This window comes from Papaver somniferum, chromosome 4 (assembly GCF_003573695.1).
Source record: "Papaver somniferum cultivar HN1 chromosome 4, ASM357369v1, whole genome shotgun sequence".
NCBI lineage: Eukaryota > Viridiplantae > Streptophyta > Magnoliopsida > Ranunculales > Papaveraceae > Papaver > Papaver somniferum.
Genome location: NC_039361.1, coordinates 87114777 through 87137502, shown reverse-complemented (window position 1 = coordinate 87137502; position 22726 = coordinate 87114777). Strand labels below are relative to the sequence as shown.

Genomic DNA, 22726 nt, shown 5'->3' with positions numbered 1-22726 from the left:
ATGAAGAAGAAGATGAAGAAGGTAAGGGTCTTATCGATTGGTGATAACTGTCGATTGAATCTTGAATCAGTTGGCGGCGGCGGCAAATGTGGTGGTAGTTGCAGAGGTGGTGGTGGTGGGGATGTCCTGTAGAGCGAGAACAAAGAAAAATTAACTGTGAAATGAAAACGATGGATTTAACCTGTTGTACAGGGAGGGTAAATAAGAAAAGAAGAAAAAAAACGTTACTGGACCCAAATAGACTTATAGATGGAGAGAAATATGTTTATTGTATGATAAGGGTAATTGTGAAGCCCATCAAAACAAGGGGTATTTATATCAGTTCCACATTTTTGTTTAGGTAAGGTGATTTCGAAGTGTTAACCGATCTATAAATCCTAGAGCACAGGCCCGGCCTTGAAGCAAAGTACCCAAAGTTCAACTTTGGGCAACATCAAAGGAGGGGGCATCAAAAAGGGTTTGTTACTGTGTATATTAGTGAGGATATTATTATCTCATACATAAGTTGGATTTGGATACTAATGTGGAAAGATTAATTTTCTTAGCCTAGGTCAACACATACACTTATTTCTTCTTTAGCGGTCATCTTAGACCCTGATAGGTGAATAACCCTACTTGTTCCTCTCTCCTAAATTTTTTCCTCTCTGGCGAAAAGTTTAGGGTTTCAAACTTTTTTTCATTTTTTCTTAGCTTTACTCAATCATCCTTGGGTGATTTGAGATGGGGGATGCTTCGGATCCTCCCCAAAAGAGAGTTCTTACTTATGCTGAAAAAGTTTTAGGCAAAATACAGCTACCAACAACAACTTTGGATCTTAGTACTTGTCAAACCCTACTTTGAAAGAAAGGTAAGCCGGCAGTGGTACTTCCTGTTTCTTTTTATGAAGAGGGTTGTGATATTTGGAGATTCAGTCTTATAGGTCGTTTAAAATTTAAAGGTGTTAATTTTCAAGATGTGGAGAATAGCTTTGAGTAGCAATGGCAGCTAGGTCAGGGCCGTGTACAATTCATGCCTATGAATAGAGGATTTTTTATTATCAAGTTGCAATCACAGGAAGATAGGGATAGGATTCTAAATGTAGAGGCGTGGATGTTTGATCAACAAAAGCTTAATTTAATGGAATGGTTTCCAGGGTTTGATGCGGACAAACACAATACTTCTAATGCTACAGTTTGGGTTAAGTTTCCTAGCTTGCCTGTTGAATTTTGGATTGAGAAAACGTTGCTGGCGTTTGGTAAATCACTTGGTACTCCTATTGTTGTTGACAAGCGATGGGTGTTTTTATTCAGTTGTCATTGATATTAAATTTGCTGAATTAGATATTGATGGCATTCATGTTACTGTAGGTGGTCGTGATTTCTTGCAACCTATTGAGATCCAAAACATACCTAAATTCTGCACTAAGTGTAAGATTATTGGTCATATTGATTCTGAATGTAGAAAGAAGCATAAGAATACTACTGGTAATGCACAACAGCATCATAACTCGGGGCAGCTACAGATTGCAGATAATATACAACAAGTTTCGCAGGTAACCAATAAGTAGAATAATGGTGTCTCTATCACTAATGATGTGAATGCCTGGCAAGAAGCAAAACGTAAGAAAGGGAAGACATCGCCTACAATTCCTGTTATTCCAGAATCATTACATAGCTTGTCAACCAAATCTCAGAGTTCTATTGATCCAAGCCAACTTGTAGTTGTGCATGGCCAGCATGCGGCTGTGCGTGGCCGGAATATTATTGAGGTTTCGGTGAACTCTGTCCTAGAGGAGGGTGAGATTACATCAGGGGTGTTCAAGTATCTGTTGAGGAACAAATACAGGAGGAAGTAACAAAGTCTGAAGCTGTATTTCGCTCTGCCTATGTTGAATTGGAAAGAACTAAACATAAGGCAGCAGCGTATGCAGCGTTAGTTTCTGGTGCTACAGGAAGTATGCCAAATTCTAAGTCAGTCATGAATTCTGAAACGTGGGAGAGTAGGAATTCATTGGATGACAGGACTGTAGTTAATTCTTCCGACACTCCTTTAAATGATGCTCTTTATGCTAGAGAAACCATTGTGTCACCGAATCAGTTTGATGTGCTTAATGCAGAACTGGGTTTACTTGATGATACTATTTTGGGGGATGGTTCCATTCATTTTTTTGACGCTTTATCTGGAAAGTGGACTTCCAAGACACCTGTTATTCTTGCACGTAATACTTCTGGTCCTGGACTTCCAAGCGCTTCTCGGATTACTGGGAATTCAAATATTGGTTCTAAATCTGATCAAAACTTGGAAAAAGGAGTTAAGGCAGCGACTTATAAAACCAAGTCTGTTGATGGGACTCCTAAAAAAGATGCTGGCAGATCTGCGCAGAGAGTTAAGTTATCTAACACAAATTTCTTGGTTTCCCAATGAAAGTTCTTTTTTGGAATATAAATGGGATTTTGCGTGATGAGGCACAATATAAACTTAGGGAATTAGTTAAGGTTCATTAACCTGACATTATTGGCATTGCTGAGCCGAGAATGTCAGTTAATTCAAGATCAGTTAAGCGTTTCCAGGTGGAGGGTTTTAGTAATACAATTTTTCATAACTCTATAGAGAGTATAATTGGAAATTTGTGGGTGTTGTGGTCTAGAGATATTTCTGAGCTTTGAATTCTTCGCGTCAGGCTATTACTATAGGTATTGATGGTGTTATGTTCTCTCTGGTTCATGCTAGTAGTGTGCAGGTTACTAGAAGGGATCTTTGGAGACAACTCAATTTGGGCGATCAGCAAGTTCCTTGGCTGGTCATTGGCGATTTCAATTGTGTTCTTCGTAATGAGGAAAAAAAGGGTGGTGCTAGTCCTAATACAGCCGTGGTTAATGAGTTTAGTGACTGGATATATGATAATAATCTATTTGAGTTTATTGAATCTTTGGGTTGCAATTTTACTTGGTCGAATAGACAATCGGGTGTTAGAAGAACTATTAATAAGCTAGACAGGGTTGTGATAAATGAGTTTTGGTTGAATCGTTTTGGGAATTGGCGGTCTAAAGCTCTTCCTAGGGAAGTTTCTGACCATTCTCCTCTCATTGGGTATACTTTTGTTAATTCTAGGACAAAAAGATCTCCTTTTCGTGTTCAAAAGATGTGGTTTTCACATCCAGATTTTATAAGAATGGTGCAAGATAGTTGGAATGCTCCTTTGGAGGGATCTCCGGCTTATGTTTTTGCTCAAAAGTTAAAAAGTCTCAAGGGTGATACGAAGGTGTGGAATCAGCAAGTCTTTGGTAATGTTTATGTCAGGTTTAAGCAAGCTCAACTAAGGCTAGAAAATTCTTTAAGAATAGCTCATGAAGACCCTTTTGATTTGCATAAAAATAATACGATGAAAGAGGCGTCAGTTAAAGTTAATAATATCTGTATGCAGTGGGCTACAATGTTAAATCAAAAATCTAGAAATCAATGGTTGGTTGAAGGTGAAAGTAACACTAGTTTCTTTCACAACAGTATTAGGAATCGAAGGAGTATTAATACCATTTCGGAGCTGGTGGATGATCATGGGCAGGCTATTACATATTGTGATCAAATTAAAGATCTTGCGGTGAACTATTTTATTAACAAATTCAATGGAGATGTCTGTCCCGGTAGATTCTATATTTGATGTGGAGCATGAGAGTATTTCGCTTGAGGAGAGTGGTCGTACGGATCAAATTCCTTCTTTTGACGAGATATATGAGGCGGTGTTCTCATTGGGTGCGGATAGTGCTCCAGCGCCTGATGGGTTTGCAGGTTTCTTCTATAGGCATTGTTGGGAAGTTATAAATCAAGATTTGGTGAATGTTATTTTATACTGCTGGGTGAATAAGACCATTACGCATGGAGTTAATTCAAGCTTGTTGTTGTTGCTTCCTAAGGAAAGAGGTGATAATGCTCTTAATAATTTTAGACCGATTGGTCTTAGTAATTTTTCTTTAAAATTTTTACTAAGATTTTGGCTACTCGGCTTGGAAGTGTCTTGGGTAATCTTGTTTCTGAAGAGAAGGTGGCTTTTATGAAGGTGTTGATGGTGGTTTTTAGCTTAGGGTTAAAATCGTAAAACCTTACATCTGACATGACGTCATTAAGACCATTAGCGCATTTATTGAATCATTTAACACACCTACGTAAGAATTACCAGGGTACATTTTTTTTTTACATATATATGTGTCATGTTCCACGGTAGAACCCTTAGTTTTGACCGACATCACCTTCGTACACTAAACCTTAAGTTCTTACACCATTGTGCCAATGGCAAACCATGCCAGCCACGTCTCTGTGCCAAGGCATGCCAACCATGCCAGCCGCACCATCGTGCCAATGGCAAAGCATGACAGCCACGTCTCTGCGCAAAGGCATGCCAACCATGCCAGCCGCATGTGCCAATGGCATGTCGTGCCAGCCACATCTCCGCGCCAAGGCATGCCAACCATGCCAGCCACGTCTCCACGCCAAAGCATGCCAACCATGCCAACCGCGCCACCGTGCCAATGGCAAGTCGTGTCAGCCACATCTCCGCGCCAAGGCATGTCAACCATACCAGCCACGTTTCCGCGCCAAGGCATGCCAACCATGCCAGCCGCACAACATGTGCCAATGGCATGCCGTTCCAGCCACACCTCCGCGCCAAGGCATGCCAACCATGCCAGCCTCGCCACCGTGCCAATGGCAAACCATGCCAGCCACGATTCCATGCCAAAGCCATGTCGGCCTCGCTACATGTCGCTGGCTGCCAAAACGAAGGGTTGCAACAATCAACGACCACCCTTCCATCTGAGATGCAGATCTTAGCCGTCCAAGGTCACCAGCCAACACATGGTAACCTTTGGCCCAACGCCAAAACCCTAGTTTTGGCCATGCCTAAACCGCACCAAGGCATGCCGACCATGCCACATGTGCCAATGGCATGCCGTGCCAACCACCTTGCCGCGCCTAAACCATACCATGTAGGCCTTCCCTTTACGGCTGCCAAAACGAAGGTGTGCGACAATCAACGACCACCCTTCAATCTTAGATGCAAATCGTAGCCGTCCAAGGTCGCCAGCCAACGCATGGTAAACTTTGGCCCAACGGAAAAACCCTAGTTTTGGCCACGCATAAACCGCGCCAAGGCATGCCGACCATGCCACATGTGCCAATGGCATACCGTGCCAGCCACCTTGTCGCGCCTAAACCATACCATGCCGGCCTTCCCCTCACGGCTGCCAAAACGAAGGCGTGCGACAATCAACGGCCACCCTTCCATCTTAGATGCAAATCTTAACCGTCCAAGGTCACCAACCAACGCATGGTAACCTTTGGCCCAACGCCAAAACCCTAGTTTAGGCCACGCCTAAACCGCGCCAAGGCATGTCGACCATGCCACGTGTGCCAATGGCATGTCGTGCCAGTCACCTTGCCGCGCCTAAACCATACCATGCCGGCCTTCCCCTCACGGCTTCCAAAACGAAGGCGTGCGACAATCAACGCCCACCCTTCCGTCTTAGATGCAAATCTTAGCCGTCCAAGGTCACCGACCAACACATGGTAACCTTTGGCCCCACACCAAAACCCTAGTTTTAACCACGCCTAAACTGCGCCAAGGCATGCCGACCATGCCACATGTGCCAATGGCATGCCGTGCCAGCCACCTTGCCGCGACTAAACCATACCATGCCGGCCTTCCCTTCAGGGCTGCCAAAACGAAGGCGTGCGACAATCAACAGCCACCCTTCCATCTTAGATGCAAATCTCAGCCCTCCAAGGTCACCAACCAACACATGGTAACCTTTGGCCCAACGCCAAAACCCTAGTTTTGGTCACGCCCAAACCGCGCCAAGGCATGCCGGACATGCCACATGTGCCAATGGCATGCCAGCCACCTTGTCGCGCCATACCATGCCGACGTTCCCTATGCGGTTACCAAAACAAAGGCTTGCGACGATCAATGGCCATCCTTCCATCTAAGATGAAAATCTTAGTCGTCTAAGGTCGCCAACCAACGCATGGTACCTTTGGCTCAAAACCCTAGTTTTGGTCACGCCCAAACCGCGCCAAGGCATGCCGGCCATGCAACATGTGCTAATGGCATTCCAGCCATCTTGTCGTGCCATACCATGCCGGCCTTCCCTATGCGGTTACCAAAACAAAGGCTCGCGACAATCAACGACCATCCTTCCATCTAAGATGCAAAACTTAGCCGTCCAAGGTCGCCAACCAACGCATGGTAACCTTTGGCCCAACGCAAAAACCTTTGTTTTGGCCATGCCCAAACCGCGCCAAGGCTTGCCAACTATGCCACATGTACCAATGGCATGCCAACCACCTTGCCGCGCCATACCATGCTGTCCTTCTCTATGCGGCTACCAAAACAAAGTCTTGCGAAGATCAACGGCCACTTTTCTATCTAAGATGTAGATCTTAGTCGTCCAAGGTTACCAGCTAACCCATGGAAACCTTTGGCCCGACGCCAAGCCCTAGTTTGGTCGCGCCCAAACAAAGCCAAAACCCTAAATTTTGGTCGCGCCTAAACTAGGCCATATTAAAGCCTTACCGGCCATGCTTGCATGCCACTGGCTACCAAACGAAGGGTTGGAATAATCAACGGCTACCCTTCCTCTCAAGATGCAAAATCTCGACCGTCGAAGGTCACCACCGAGCCGGCAAGTCTCCCAAGCTCAACTTTCTGAACAACAACATGCTACATGTTTTCCACGAAAACACTCGAGACATCAACACATGTCACAAACTGGGGGATGCTCATTGGGTTTTTGTTTGGCGGATTACAGCGTGCGGCGTACACTACTCCCGTTATAAGACAGTGTCATAAGGATGAGGCGGTTAGTAAATACATGAAGTAATGGTGAAAAGCTTTCTTTTATGGAACATCAATTCCAGGCGTTACCGGTCACCATCTCCTCCCATTTACTCATCCGGTTTCCATTTCTTACAAGACCAGAGTACGTTTCACTTCGACTTGTATAAATAGGTCTTACCTATTTCCACCGAACAACAAGTTCAGGTCAGGAGGATACAACACTCAGAAAATATTTGCTAGCTTTCCATCTGTTAGCTTCCCACTTTCTGATATAAGTCGTGAAACAACTACTCTTCCAGACTCAACTATTCTGGTCTCAACACTCTCTTCGCTTCCCTCCCCAAAACCAACCCTTCTCATTCACTTTGTGACCGAAGCAAGTCTGGAACGGACATTTCTTGGTTTAAGACGGATTTGTACAGATTGATCTCTCAAATCTAAAGTACTCCCTTGCATTACATTGTTTAGGGTTTAAACTCGTTTCTCACCCATACACCCGAAATTACCAAAATTAGCAGAAATCGTTTTCACCCTCAAACGATTGGCGAACACAGTGGGAGATTGATCTTTCGGTTACAATGTTAACTTTCAATCCTCGATCTCATATTTCGACCCAGACGTCAGGACGGTAGAATCCAAACGACCCGCCTAGGGATCGACGGCTTAGTTACCAGACGACACGGTTACCAGTCATGACACGACAAGGGATGACTGAGGACTTTCCACAGTCACGGCGGTGCTTCCCACAAAACTCGGTCTTACACCCGGGAGATTCCTTTTCATCAAGAGATCCGAAAAACCGAGTAAGTCTTGCTAGACAAAATACATGGTCTACTATTTCAAATCTTCACAGGGGAGATAAAAAACCGGTAGCCATATTTTTCCCGTGTTTCATGCTTTCTACTATCGCACAACATTCACAATTCCATGACTTCCCTGGGGTACTCATGCCACTTATATTCATAACCAAAAACATCAATATTCTAAAACAGTTAATTCCAAATAATAATCCAAAACCCCCAGGGGTAATACTTGTCTATCAACCCAAAAATCCAGAAAATCAAAACCACAAACCAAGCGCTTTGTTTGCCTTTCAAAAAAAAAAACAGTCACATACCCGTGCGTGCCTACTTTGCATAATAATGATTAATGGTTATTATTCATGAGGTAGCCTACATTAGTACGGTGATATTCGAAGAGGAATTGTTTATGACGAAGTGTTTCTACAAGTTTATGAAAGGCATACCCACGGCTAGGGTTTACACAAGTTCAGAAGAACAATATTTCTATAGATTTATGGAAGGAATACCTATGGCTAGGGTTTTCACCAACACAAGAAAACAAATATAAAGAGAAATGCTGGAGTATAGCTAGAATATGCTTGCCCACTTTATTGCTACCGCGCTACCGCTAACACCAGGACGTGAGAACAGAGATACGAGATAAAAAGGAGAGCCAACCCCTTTCATACGCATAAAACTTTTGGAATTTGAATAAGGAAATGATTTCCTATTTGAGATATGTATAGAAAGAGGCAACTGGTCCCGCAAGAACAAGTCCTCTCCACGCCAAGCCAGAGTCGTGCCAAGCCAACAGTCCACGCCATGCCTAGCCGACAATCCGCGCCATACCAAATCCAAGACAGCGTCCACGCCAAGCCAGCGCCCATTCCAAGCCGATCCAGCGCTAACAACTTACATCTTTCCAGCGCCAGCAGCTTGCATCCTTCCAGCGCTAACATCTTGCATCTTTACAGCAGCTTGCATCTTGCATCTTTACAGCAGCTTGCATTTTTCCAGCGCCAACATCTTGCATCCTTTCCAGTACTAACAACTTGCATCTTTCATCTTCCCTGCGCCAGCAGCTTGCATCCTTCCAGTGTTGCTCTTGAACGCCCAGTAGAAGGGAGTTATCAATATAATTTCATTACACGAAAAGATCAGGAACGACTTCTCCAAAATCGAAGCAAAGAAAAATCAGCAACCCCCCTGAGTTCACAAATACTCTTTTCCCTGTCAGGAGATGCATGCTATGATGAAACATTTATGTGAGATTCTATATTTCCCCAAGGCGCAACTTCAAGGCATATTTGCAGCCCTCAACCGCACTGCATCAGGGAAGCAGCTGTTTCCAACCAGAGAAGTCGTTCCCAAACCCAACCTCTCCTAGAAAGAACGATTGATAGATGGGACTGGGGACTCCTAACCATTGTTCGGTTGAAGGGTGTACAGTTTGACAGCACACTGATTAACGCAGTCGCTCCGGTTCAACATCCTCTAGCAGCAACTCCGCTTCAACGATCACTCCGGCAGCCGCTCCGCTTCAACGCTCGCTCAAGCAGCCGCTACGTTTCAGCATTCTCTCCATAAGTTTCTCCAGGATCCGAAGACGAGGCTTCAGCATTCGGCTTCTTAAGTTTCAACATCTTCTCCAAGAGTTAAAGCTGCTTCAACGAGGCTTCTTTCTGCAAAGGGTCGTACCACCATGCTTCCCATGTCAAGGATCATGATCACAGCCAACCAATCTTCGTAGTCATGGACAGTTTGCTCTCTTACGCATCCAGCCAATCCTTTTGCTTCCACGGATGCCCTTACAACTCCATCCAATCCTTTTACTTCCACGGATGCCCATATAATTCCAGCCAACCTACTTTGTTACCGCGACAATGTAGTCTCTTCTGATTACATCTGCTACCAAGAATTGTTGCCGCTCATTTTTTGATACCAGCCAGAGCTTCACCACAGCAGCAATCACTACAAAGATAGAAGCATGTAAACCATACTTGAGGACTGAGGATATACACGGAATCCCTTCACCGTCAAAGCTCAGAAGACACAGTCAACCAAAAGGCCATAGCCGCAACAAGGTCAACTACTCTTCAAGGGTGCAGCGCAAGAATATCATCACCTCTTTGTCTAGAAGACGCCTTAAACACTTTACGAGTCCTCGGAGGATCCCAAGCCTGTTCAGAGGAAAACAACTTCAGAAACTGAAGACAGATGCGACTGGGGACTTCTCTTCGCAGTCCATCGACGACCATCAAAGACTCATGAAATAACTCCAGAGACACGGCTGAAACATTTTCTTGAAGAAACAGAGGGATCCATGATAAACAACATAACTATCTCATTCCTACATCTTCGTCATCCATAATATTTCGTCCATGCGATATCCTGAGCATCCCAGCTTCACATTCAGAAGAGTACGATAAGCTTGTATCAAATCACGTGGACGTGGATTCAAGACGATGCAATGAAAATAGGATACACATGGGGACTACCAGCATGAGACGCTTTCACTCCCCTCAACCAGGTTATTTCTGATTTTAACATCATCACTGTCGAAGTTTCACGAGTCGTAGGAATTTCTCAACATGAAGCCGTTCATGTACACCGAAGACTTCAAGAGCACGCCACAAAGATACATTTACATATTCATCCATGCCATCAGATCAAACCGAAGTACAACTGGGGACTTCTTACCACATCTCATTCCATACGATAGTCCAAGATTCAGGAGATTGTTCGAAGGATGTCTCTTGGAACAAAGTCCTGGAAGACTTGATAGCAGCACATTAGCAACGGAACGTCTCCCTGTTTCATCAGGGGGGCCAGAAGTTTTCGACCATACAAGCATTCACAACACATCATCATCACGATCAGAAGGTTCAGGCACTGAACAACCTAAAGCCGAGGATGGACCGACACCGCAACCACAATCTCCAAGATTAACTCTGACATGATCGTTACCGAGCATATATTCCATCCATCCGTCCCAAGAATTCAATGGAGTTTGGTAAATTTTGGAATCGACTGGAGAGACACTGCAGATGAAGGCGCGGACACAAACGAGTAACATAAAACAGAAGAAGGTCAATACCTCTTTTCATACGGACGGAGTTTCTAGAGTTTTGCATAGAATAAAGTTCCCTTCTTACTCCATGAACGGGAACATATGACTGGGCGCGACTATGCTACCCCGGGCCCGCAACATCCCTCTTGAATTCTTCCTGATTTTCACTGTCGGGCCGTTTTCACCTTCTAAACGAGATCAAAACCTAAATATTCCCGCGTAAGGAGATAGGAAATTCTTTTTCGGTCAGATGGAGGGGTGGACCGTAAAAATCCTAGTTTGTATAAGAATTCTACAACGATTTTGTAAGGAGCGCTAATTAGGGTTTCGGCATCCCAAACCCTGATTTCGACAAAGTTGCCAGGCGCCATCACTACCATTTTATAACCGAAGTTCCAGCGTCATCACCATCATTTGGTAGCCTCGAAGTTCCAGCGTCATCACCATCATTTGGTAGCCGAAGTTCTGAAATCAGTTTACACCATTCTGTGGACTGAAGACAGTTTCCACCATTCCGCTGACCGAAGCCAGTTTCCTCCCATTCCAAGCCGACCAACGTCTGCGGCTCCCATTCCAATCCGACCAATGCCTGAGGCTCCCATTCCAAGCCGACCAACGCCTGCGGCTCCCATTCCAAGCCGACAATCTACATCTCACCACTTCACGGTCTAGCCAGCAACACCACAAGTAGAATCTATGCAAGGCCGCCAACACGAGAATCACGAACTCTCCTTACCTCTCGAAAAAGTTTAGTCGGGTCTTCTTGACCATATTTTCACGACTTGTCATTTCGATTTTGTCCTCTCCTGTCACCATCTTATGCTTACCTCGCAACAATGCTCATGTTCCGAGCTAAGCAGGGGACTTAATGTTGATGGTGGTTTTTAGCTTATGGTTAAAATCGTAAAACCTTACATCTGACATGACGTCACTAGGACCACTAGCACATTTATTGAATCATTCAACACGCCTACATAAGAATTACCAGGGTACGTTTTTTTTTTTACATATACCAAACCCTAAATTCTTACACCTTCGTACACCAAACCCTAAATTCTTACACCACCGTGCCAATGGCAAACCATGCTATCCACGTCTCCGCGCCAAGGCATGCCAGCCGCATGTGCCAATGGCATGCCGTGCCAGCCACATCTCCGCGCCAAGGCAAGCCAACCATGCCAGCCGCACCACCAAGCCAACGGCAAACCATGCCAGCAACGTCTCCGCGCCAAAGCATGCCAACCATGCCAGCCGCGCCACCGTTCCAATGGTAATCCGTGCCATACACATCTCCGCGCCAAGACTTGTCAACCATGCCAGCCACATCTCCGCGCTAAGGCATGCCAACCATGCCAGCCGCACCACCGTTCCAATGGCAAACCATGCCAGCCACTTCTCCGCGCCAAAGCATGCCAACCATGCCAGCCGCGCCACCGTGCCAATGGAAAACCATGCCAGCCACGTCGCCGCGCCAAGGCATGCCAACCATGCCAGCCGCACCACATGTGCCAATGGCATGCCGTGCCATCCACACCTCCTCGCCAAGGCATACCAACCATGCCAGTCGCGCCACAGTGCCAATGGAAAACCATGCGAGCCACGATTCCATGCCAAAGCCATGTCGGCCCCGCTACATGCCGCTGGATGCCAAAACGAAGGGTTGCAACAATCAACTGCCACCCTTCCATCTGAGATGCATATCTTAGCCGTCCAAAGTCACCTGCCAACGCATGGTAACCTTTAGCCCAACTCCAAAACCGCGCCAAGGCATGCCGACCATGCCACATGTGCCAATGGCATGTCGTGCCAGCCACCTATCCGCACCTAAACCATACCATGCCGGCCTTCCCCTCACGGCTGCCAAAACGAAGGCGTGCGACAATCAATGACCACCCTTCCATCTTAGATGCAAATCTTAGCCGTCCAAGGTCACCAACCAACGCATGGTAACCTTTGGCACAATGCCAAAACCCTAGTTTTGGCCATGCCTAAACCGCGCCAAGGCATGCCGACCATGCCACATGTGCCAATGGCATGCGGTGCCAGCCACCTTGCCGCGCCTAAACCATACCATGCCGTCCTTCCCCTTACGGCTGCCAAAACGAAGGCGTGCGACAATCAACGGCCATCCTTCCATCTTAGATGAAAATCTTAACCGTCCAAGGTCACCAACCAACACATGGTAACCTTTGGCCTAATGTCAAAACCCTAGTTTTGGGCACGCCTAAACCGCGCCAAGGCATGCCGACCATGGCACATGTGCCAATGGCATGCTGTGCCAGCCACCTTGCTGCGCCTAAACCATACCATGCCGGCCTTTTCCTCACGGCTGCCAAAACGAAGGCGTGCGACAATCAACGACTACCCTTCCATCTTAGATGCAATTCTTAGCCGTCCAAGGTCACCAACAAACGCATGGTAACCTTTGGACCAACGCCAAAACCCTAGTTTTGGCCACGCCTAAACCGCGCCAAGGCATGCCGACCATGCCACATGTGCCAATGGCATGCCATGCCAGCCACCTTGCCGCGCCTAAACCATACCATGTCGGCCTTCCCTTCACAGCTGCCAAAACGAAGACGTGCGACAATCAAGGTTACCATGTGTCTCCCAAACTCAACTTTCCGAACAACAACATGTTACATGTTTTCCACGAAAACACTCGAGACATCAACACATGTCACAAACTGGGGGATGCTCATCGGGTATTGGTTTGGCGGTTTACAGCGTGCGGCGTACACTACGCCTGTTATAAGGCAGTGTCATAAGGATGAGGCGGTTAGTAAATACAGGAGTAATGGTGAAACGCTTTCTTTTATGGAACATCAATTCCATGTGTTACCGGTTACCACCTCCTCCTATTTACTCATCCGTTTTCCATTTCTTACGAGACCAGAGTACGTTTCACTTCGACTTGTATAAATAGGTCTTACCTATTTCCACTGAACAACAAGTTCAGGTCAGGAGGATACAACACTCATAAAATATTTTCTAGCTTTCCATTTGTTAGCTTCCCACTTTCTGTTACAAGTCGTAAAAAAACTACTCTTCCAGAATCAACTATTCTGGACTCAACACTCTCTTCGCTTCCCTCCCCAAAACCAACCCTTCTCATTCACTTTGTGATCGAAGCAAGTCTGGAACATCCATTTCTTGGTTTAGGACGGATTTGTACAGATTGATCTCTCGAATCTAAAGTACTCCCTTGCGGTACATTGTTTAGGGTTTAAACTTGTTTCTCACCCACACACCCGAAATTACCAAAATCAGCAGAAATTGTTTTCACCCTCAAACTGAAAATTTCACGAGGATCCCACTAGTCTTCGTACCTTTGCCAATTTTATTGACAAAAAGGGGGAGAATTAATATGTAGTTCACACTACAAATACATATGGTTTTCAGATCATTGTGTAAGGGGGAGTGGTTTCCATGTGAGATGGAGTATTGGCTAAGGGGGGGTGATACATATCACCATAGTATTATTGTTGAAGTTGTGATACAATTGAACTTTAACGTTGTGTAATAATACTATGACACTGTATAACAATGACCGAGACCGATGCTTTCTCTTTGTTATAGCTACGGATCTTCAACAACGGTGATGCTAAACTTACAACCTTTTGGATCATTGGAGTACTTGGAAGTGACGAAGATTTCGAGGAATGTTGAAGATTAGACATGTGGAATAGGATCTACTAAAGTTTTTTTATCTTTTTTGTATTCCAAATGTATTGATAGTTTTGTCACTAAAATTGACAAAGGGGGAGATTATTAGAGCATTGCTCGGTCGAACTCGCATGCGTTGCTATCTCAAGCATGTTTGTCAATGTTAGTGATCAAAACTATAAGTATTGATTTCTATTCTATTATATCTAAGTCTCGGACTAGGATAGAAAGTGTAGTTGAGCTCAAGCACTTCATGGAGATTCATCATATAAGAAGAAGAACTACTCAAGGAACCGGTGGAACTTCTCGACAACAAGGTATGTGAAGAATTGAGCTTATCCATAACTCAAAAGGCTATCTACTTTATCTCCTACTCTTTGAGGCAAGAAGTAGTATGCTATATATATAGACTTTGATTATACACATTTGGTATTTCGAGCCGAGTATACCTCGCCTATCTATATCTCGAAATATGAGTTGGTAAGCTTTTCGCTTTAACCAAGTTTATCTTTACCATGTGACGAAAGTCATGATATGTTTCAATCATCTTGAAAATTGCTTTGACGAGAAATGGTGTAACAACTATATAACGTCCTCTAAGAATGTTTCAATGATTGAAATGAGAGTTTAGATTACATAACCAATGGTGGACATAAGCATTGTTGTGGAAACACATTTATGTATAAGTCATATTCCTTGAACCAAAGTTTGCGAACTTTGTTGATCAAAAGAACCGGAAGAATGACGTGAGCCAAGTCCACGAACTCAGTCCGCGAACTGTCGAAGTTCTCAAACCCGAGACATTCTGCTGGAGTTGACAAACTACTTGCGTGAAACTAAGTCCGCGAACTGGCGAAGTTCTCATACCCGAGAATTTCTGCTGGAGTTTGTAAACTCTGTCCGGTAACTTAAGTCCTCCAACCTAATCTGCGAACTTGAGAAGGTTATATATCTGAAGATGATTTCTGAACTTAACTTAATAAGACTAAGGAATACAGTTTGCAAACCGTGGCTATAAAAGTTCATGAACCGATTCAAGTGAATCAAATCATCTTTGCTTCAATTGTGTCTTGTGTAGTACATGAGATTTCCTTGCAATTGAACAACTCTCTAACTAGTTCATTTGAAATCATTTGTGAAAAAGCGGGGGTCTAATAACCACACCCAATATTTCGTTTGGCAATCTGAATAGGCAAACTCCAATATACTTTCAAGAGAATCAACTAGATAGTTAGACTCAATCTATAAAAATTATATCGAAGAGTTTTATATCTCTATCTCTTGATTCAATCAACAATTAGCAAATTGGAATTTGCGAGCCCGTCTGAATATAAGAGGATTAACTTGAACGGTACCAAAGACCAATGTTCAAGTGTCAATCAATTCACTCAACAACCCAAAGGCCGGATACAAGAACTGATTGATCTTAACGCCCAACCTGTGATATTTCTATTATATAAATAAAATATAATGCGGAAAATAAATAACACAGACACCAAAATTTTGTTAACGAGGAAACCGTAATTGCAGAAAAACCTCGGGACCTAGTACAGAATAAACACACACTGATTATAAGTTGTTACACCAATTTCCTACTACCTATTCGTACTAGATGTAATACCTCCTTCGGCACTTGTAGAACTCCTAGCAGAATACCGATTCTCTTTAAAAATTCTTCACACAAATCTTCTAGAAGAACCCAAGGTTGTCTTTAAAAGATATACCAACACGATTGATACAATTTGATATTTTGTTTGCACAAAACACCAGTTCGATTTCCCTTCAGATGTGAATCAAGGTTTTGGAAATCTTGTGTTTGTTTTGATAAAAAGAATTACTAGGTAAAAGTAATATCAAAAACAAACTTGTAGATTAGGGATTATTATACTCTTCAATAAAAGGAAGAGAAACCTAGTAACTCTACAACAAGAACAACTAGAATAAATCTAGAGATATCTTGTTTAAAAATTCTCAAGGATTTTTTACGAGATGCCTCAATAAAAGTTTTTCTTTCTAGTCTCCGATTTCGACTAACAAGTGTTGGTATACGATCGGAAACTGAAATCTATCAAAACCTAGGGTTTATGATCAACAACTCTTGAGTGGTTTTATATCAGAAGAGAAAACCTTAGAATAGACAAGAGGTGAAAAACCTAGATTACAAGTTGTATAATCAATCACGAAGACTTAATCCAACTTGGCTTTGTGATCCCCAATACAAAGACTTTTATCTCACTCTTGTTAACGAAGAACAGAAGACATGGAAACAACCTGAAAAGCTTACGCCAATTTTCCAAAGGGGATGAAAACTGTGTAAACTCACGAACCCTTTATTTATAGTGAAACGTTATCTTGAAAACAAAGCTAGGGTTTTAGCTATTTTCCTTTTTCACGACTCTCCTAATTATGAGAGTCTTTCCTAAGTTACAAATATTATGCATAAATAATTAATTAAATAATTAAATAACAAATATTTACTTATGTGAATAAATCACATTCTAACTTAGGCAGGAATTAAAAGTTATCTCGAACACTTTAATATGGTAATCAAATATGTTTGGAATAATAGCCATCTTTCCTAGACAAGGAAACATCACCAACTTGACCAAAAATAGCTTTTAGTCACGAATTAGGCCCAAGTCCGTGAACTGTTACAAGCATCCCATGGATTGTTTCCTACTGACGAACTTTAATAAATCACTCATAACTTCATCATTATAACTCGGAATTGAGTGATTCTTGGCTCGTTGGGTTCCTAAGCTCATTCACTATAACATGAGATTCTTTATAAGGATAAAGGTTATTGTCTCCAAGGTCATGAATCAAATAACCTCAAGTATATATACATAAATGTACATTTACCGTCATCAGAATTGTTCCATGGAATGAGCATATATCTTGATAGATTAGAAAGGTAGAATTGAACAACAATCCAAATGAAATCAATCACATACCTTTGTTGATGAAGTACTTGTTGATGTCTTCTTGTAGTCTTCAATCTTCATCCTTTAAGGATAGCTTCGATTCAACTTCTTAGACCTAATCTAGTCCGAAACTATCTTTAGTATGCTAAATCAAGAATGCATTTTGGCAACTAAAATTGACAACTAACTTGGCATACCAACGCTAGTGGGTTCAACCGAGCAGTGCTCTAACAATCTCCCACTTTGTCAATTTTAGTGACAAAACCATTTTACAAATGGCTTGTACTTGTTAAAATCAAAATCGACAAGCTTGATTACCTTGGTTCTTCAAATCTTCATGTGTTTATCCTGTACTTGTTGAAGATCCATCATAGTATTATTACAGAACATCAAAGTTTCATTGTATCACAACTTTGACAATAATACTACGGCGATATGTATCACTCCCTCTTAGTCAATACTCCATCTCAATATGAAAACCACTCCCCCTTACATAATGATCCGTAAACCATATGTATTTGTAGTATGTACTACACATTAATTCTCCCTCTTTTTGTCCATACAAATTGGCAAAGGCACGAAGACTAGTGGGATCCTCATGAAATTTTCACGGAGACACTTCATGACCAAAAGAAAGAAACATATCAACTTTGTTTAGACGATATCATAGAGTCGAAACTTAGTGAATTCATCAAAGAGTTTATTAAGATAAAAGTTAACTCCTACATGTTCCAAACCCGCTTCTCCCTACAAAGATATGACAATTAAGCACAAGTTCATTTAAGAATACTCTCCCCCATTAGATGTTATTCCCGAAAGAACAACAAGAGTGACCTTACTCTAGAGATAAGGATTTATATATTGGATTTTATAAAACCCACAAGAAGATACGAACTAAGAACCAATCATTGAAAGTCTCTCATGAGATCAAGTTACTGAACAATAGAACTATCTCATGGTAATAGTACACAATATATAATCATGAAGATCAAGTATTGTGATCGTCTTTTCTAAGATACAAACTTGAATGAACAAGAATTGATATGCTTAGAAGGAAGAATAATCTTTTCCATAAGGATTTACACCAAGAATGGTTACCATAAGAGTATGAAAAAGATTCTTTGACAATAAAAACCAACATCCATGGATTTGATAATTGCTTCTAACCTGTTATATTTAAGAATTCCAATCACAAATCAAGTTAGGTAATTAAGACTCATACATGTGGTATCTAACCATATTCATCTTAACCATAACTAGTTCGAATGACTTCACATGAACTAGTTTAGAGAGTTGTTCAATTGCAAGGAAATCTTATGTAACTACACAAGACACAATTGAAGCAAAGATGATTTGATTCAATTGAATCGGTTCATGAACTTTATAGCCACGGTTTGCAAACTGCATTCCTTAGTATTTATAAATAAGTTCAAAACAATCATCTTTAGATATAACCTCACTCAAGTTCGCGGACTTAAGTTCACGGAAGGAGTTCACAAACTCTTGCAAAAATTCTCGGGTCGAGAACTTCCGCAAGTTCGCGAACTTGACTCACGCCACATTCCGTTTTCTCTTGATCAACAAAGTTCGCAAACTTTGGTTCAAGGAATAGGACTTGTACATAAATGTGTTTCCACAACAATGTTTATGTCCACCATTGGTTATATAATCTAAACTCTCATTCCAATCATTAAAACATTCTTAGAGGACGTTATATAGTTGTTATTCACAAACCATTTCTCGTCAAAGCCATTTTCAAAGTGATTGAAACATAACATGACTTTCGTCACTTGGTAAAGATGAACTTGGTTAAAGCGAATGCTTACCAACACATATTTCGAGGAATATGTAAGCGAGATAAACTCAGATCGAATCAATAATTTGTTCCACATATTCAGAAATTTCCCAACATAATATGTGAGCCCCAATTCTTTTGCAATCCTCACTGCATTTAATAGGGATTCATGGTGAGGATGCACTTTCAACACAACCAGGTTGTGTTGAAGTGAGCAAAATCTTGCTCGCGACAGGTATTCAAAACAAAATCAAACATGGAATCTAGGAATTTAACAACTTCCTTGAAACTTTCAATAACTGTCCATACCTTTTTAAGATGTTATCCCTTGTCGAACTCTTGTCTGGGAGATCTTTCTTAATAGTACTCATTGTTTTATTGGTCTTCTTTGGTACCCATTTCTGAGCATCTTTTGGAGCAACGTATTTTTTTTTCTCCCCAATATAATTATGGAACTTCTTGGGGTGAATTCTGAAAAAACTGATATTATGAGACTCAATTTTTCTCCAGTTTGGAACATCGGATCTTGTCATCTTAACAAAATAAGATCTGTTTTTATCTCGTTTAAGAAATCTGCAATTCCTTTGCAAGTGACCTGGTTTTCCACAATAAAAACAATGTTTGGTAGAACGGAAAAAAATTATGTATAGTGTTACCTGAATGTTTATGTACTTGCTTTTGAACTTGACATAATTTCCTCTTTTCGTTGTCGGCAGTTGGTAGAGATACTTTACTTTTGTCAACCGTGGAAGGTTTTGGTTGAGAAGAAACTTTAGCTTTGACAAATTTTACCTCTTTGAAAATACTAGGAGCGTCTATTCCTTCATAGCCCAATCCTCGTGTATCACGATGAATTATACATGCTCCCAATATCGAGGTTAATTTATCTGAGCTGCTATTTCTAGACAAACTCTCTTTTAAGCTCGAGTTTTCTTCTTCCAAACTTTTGACCTTCCCAAGCTCAATAACTAGATCATTTTTGGATGATTCACATTGAACTTTGAGATCTTCTCGTTCTTAATCAAATAACAAGTTCATCTCAATGTTTTCCAAGTTATCTAGCTTTGCTTGAAGAATAATTTACCGATCACGACCTTCGGCAATTTCTTCTTTAATATTTCGTATTTCGTTGAGATAATCTCTTGCACCACTAGAATCAAGCTGGTCTTGCAAGTCTTTATTTCGACTACGAAGTCTGTCATATTTAACTTTCTCACTGAAAATGGTGTTTTCAGCTTCCAAGAGTTTTTTATGACTTTCTTTAAGAAGGTTATTAGCAACTGGATCCACATGGAACACTTCTTCGTCAGAATCAGAATCAGTATCCGCAAGAATTTTTCCAGAAGCTAATGCAACCTCGCCAGCCAACTCTTGGGGAATATAAAATTCAGGTCCATCATCAAGAGTAGGAAAATCTGCTGCATATGCCGATTGTCTACGGCTCCAGCTAGGACATACTGAAGACAAGTGCCCGAAACCACGATAGTTATAGCGTTGTACATCATCCTTAGGAGATGTTACACTTTTAGAAAAACTCTTCTTCCTGTCTCTCAATAATTTTCTAAATTGTCGTGGAGTAACATCCTTAGTATCTGGCGAACCAGATTTATCCTTAGAGGATTCAGAATTGTTTCCAGCTTTAAGAGAAATCACTTCTTTTCTTGCGTGTTCATTATCAAAGATCTTTAACTTTCCAACAAGATTATTTATGGAGAGTGTAGAAAGATCGTTTCCTTCTTCAATTGCATGTTTCTTAGACTCGTATCTTGATGGTAGAGACCTGAGAATTTTGCACACAATATATTTCTCCGGAATAGTTCTTCCTAATGCAAATGAGGAGTTAACTATTTGAGAAAGTCTTTGGTTAAACTCATCAAAGGTTTCATCATCATACATGCGAAGGTTTTCCCACTCAGAAGCTAGATTTTGAAGCCTTGCTTCTGTCTCTGCGGCATTCCCTTGGAATACGGTTTCTAAGATATCCCAAGCATCTTTAGACTTATTACACGTAGTAACGTGGTACTGAAGATCCAGGGTAATGGCGTGGATGATCACATTTAATCCTTCAGAATTTTTCTTTGCAACAAGAATATCAAGATCATTATAATCACCAATATTCTTTTCAACAGTTACACCGTCTACTGTAACTGATGGAGGATCATAACCATTAACAATAAGAACCCATGATTGAAAATCTCACGCTTGAATGAAAGAACACATAGCAATTTTCCACCATAAATATTTCGTGCCATCGGCGGTACATTTATAGAGATAACACCTTTGTTCATAGAATCAGGTTGCTACAAACACAGACTTATGAGGTCTTAGCGTGTTTGCCTGGTCTAATACCAATTGAAAAAGCGGGGGTCTAACAACCACACCAATATTTCGTTTGGTAATCTGAATAGACAAACTCCAATATACTTTCAAGAGAATCAACAAGACAGTTAGACTCAATCTATAAAAAGTATATAGAAGAGTTCTATATCTCTATCTCTTGATCCAATCCACAATCAGCAAATAGGAATTTGCATGCCCGATTGAATATAAGAGGATTAACTTGAACGGTACCAAAGACCAATGTTCAAGTGTCAATCAATTCACTCAACAACCCAAAGCCCGGATACAAGAACTGATTGATCTTAACGCACAACCTGTGATATTTCTATTATATAAATAAAATATAATGCGGAAAAAAAATAACACAGACACCAGAATTTTGTTAACGAGGAAACCGCAAATGTAGAAAAACCCCAGGACCTAGTCCAGAATAAACACACACTAAGCTGTTACACCAATTTCCTACTGCCTATTCGGACTAGATGTAATACCTCCTTCAGCACTTGTAGAACTCCTAGCAGAATACCGATTCTCTTTAGAAATTCTTCACCCAAATCTTCTAACAGAACCAAAGGATCTCTTTAAAAGATACACCAACACGATTGATACGATTTGGTATTTTGTTTGCACAAAACACCCGTTTGATTTCCCTTTAGATGTGAATCAAGGTTTTGGAAATCTTGTGTTTGTTTTGATAAAAACAATTACTAGGTAAAAGTAATATCAAAAACAAACTTGTATATTAGGGATTATTATACTCTTCAATAAAAGGAAGAGAAACCTAATAACTTTACAACAAGAAGAACTAGAATAAATCTAGAGATATCTTGTTTAAAACTTCTCAAGGATTTTTTACGAGATGCCTCAATAGAAGTTTTTCTTTATAACCTCCGATTTCGACTAATAAGTGTTGGTATACGATCGGAAACTGAAATCTATCAAAACCTAGGGTTTATGATCAACAACTCTTGAATGGTTTTATATCAGAAGAGAAAATCTTAGAACAGACAAGAGGTGAAAAACCTAGATTACAAGTTGTATAATCAATCACGAAGATTTAATCCAACTTGGCTTTGTGATCCCCAATACAAAGACTTTTATCTCACTCTTGTTCGCAAAGAACAGAAGACATGGAACCTGCAAAGCTTACGCCAATTTTCCAAAGTGGATGAAAACTGTGTAAACTCACTAGTGAAAAGTTAGCTTGAAAATAAAGCTAGGGTTTTGACTATTTTCCTTTTTCAAGACTCTCCTAATTATGGGAGTCTTTCCTAAGTCACAAATATTATGCATAAATAATTAATTAAATAGCAAATATTTACTTATGTGAATAAATCACGT

At 41.5% G+C, this 22726-nt stretch overlaps 1 protein-coding gene across 1 annotated transcript; it reads left to right on the top strand.

Annotated features, from left to right (window-relative positions):
* Positions 1–3637, top strand: LOC113272767. Its single transcript, XM_026522564.1, has 6 exons — positions 1–128; positions 793–847; positions 1054–1234; positions 1320–1531; positions 1825–2391; positions 2660–3637. Exons 1-6 carry the CDS (start codon positions 1–3, stop codon positions 3635–3637), a joined length of 2121 nt encoding a protein of 706 aa, XP_026378349.1.
* The last annotated feature ends 19089 nt before the right edge of the window (positions 3638–22726 follow it).

Bases quoted from the DNA above. Each gene is read 5' to 3' on its own strand.
- LOC113272767 (XM_026522564.1), top strand. From the start codon at position 1: ATGAAGAAGAAGATGAAGAAGGTAAGGGTCTTATCGATTGGTGATAAC. The intron at 848-1,053 runs GTAAGCCGGCAG...TTGCAATCACAG, and splicing joins AACCCTACTTTGAAAGAAAG to GAAGATAGGGATAGGATTCT. The intron at 2,392-2,659 runs GTTTCCCAATGA...TCTTCGCGTCAG, and splicing joins TATCTAACACAAATTTCTTG to GCTATTACTATAGGTATTGA.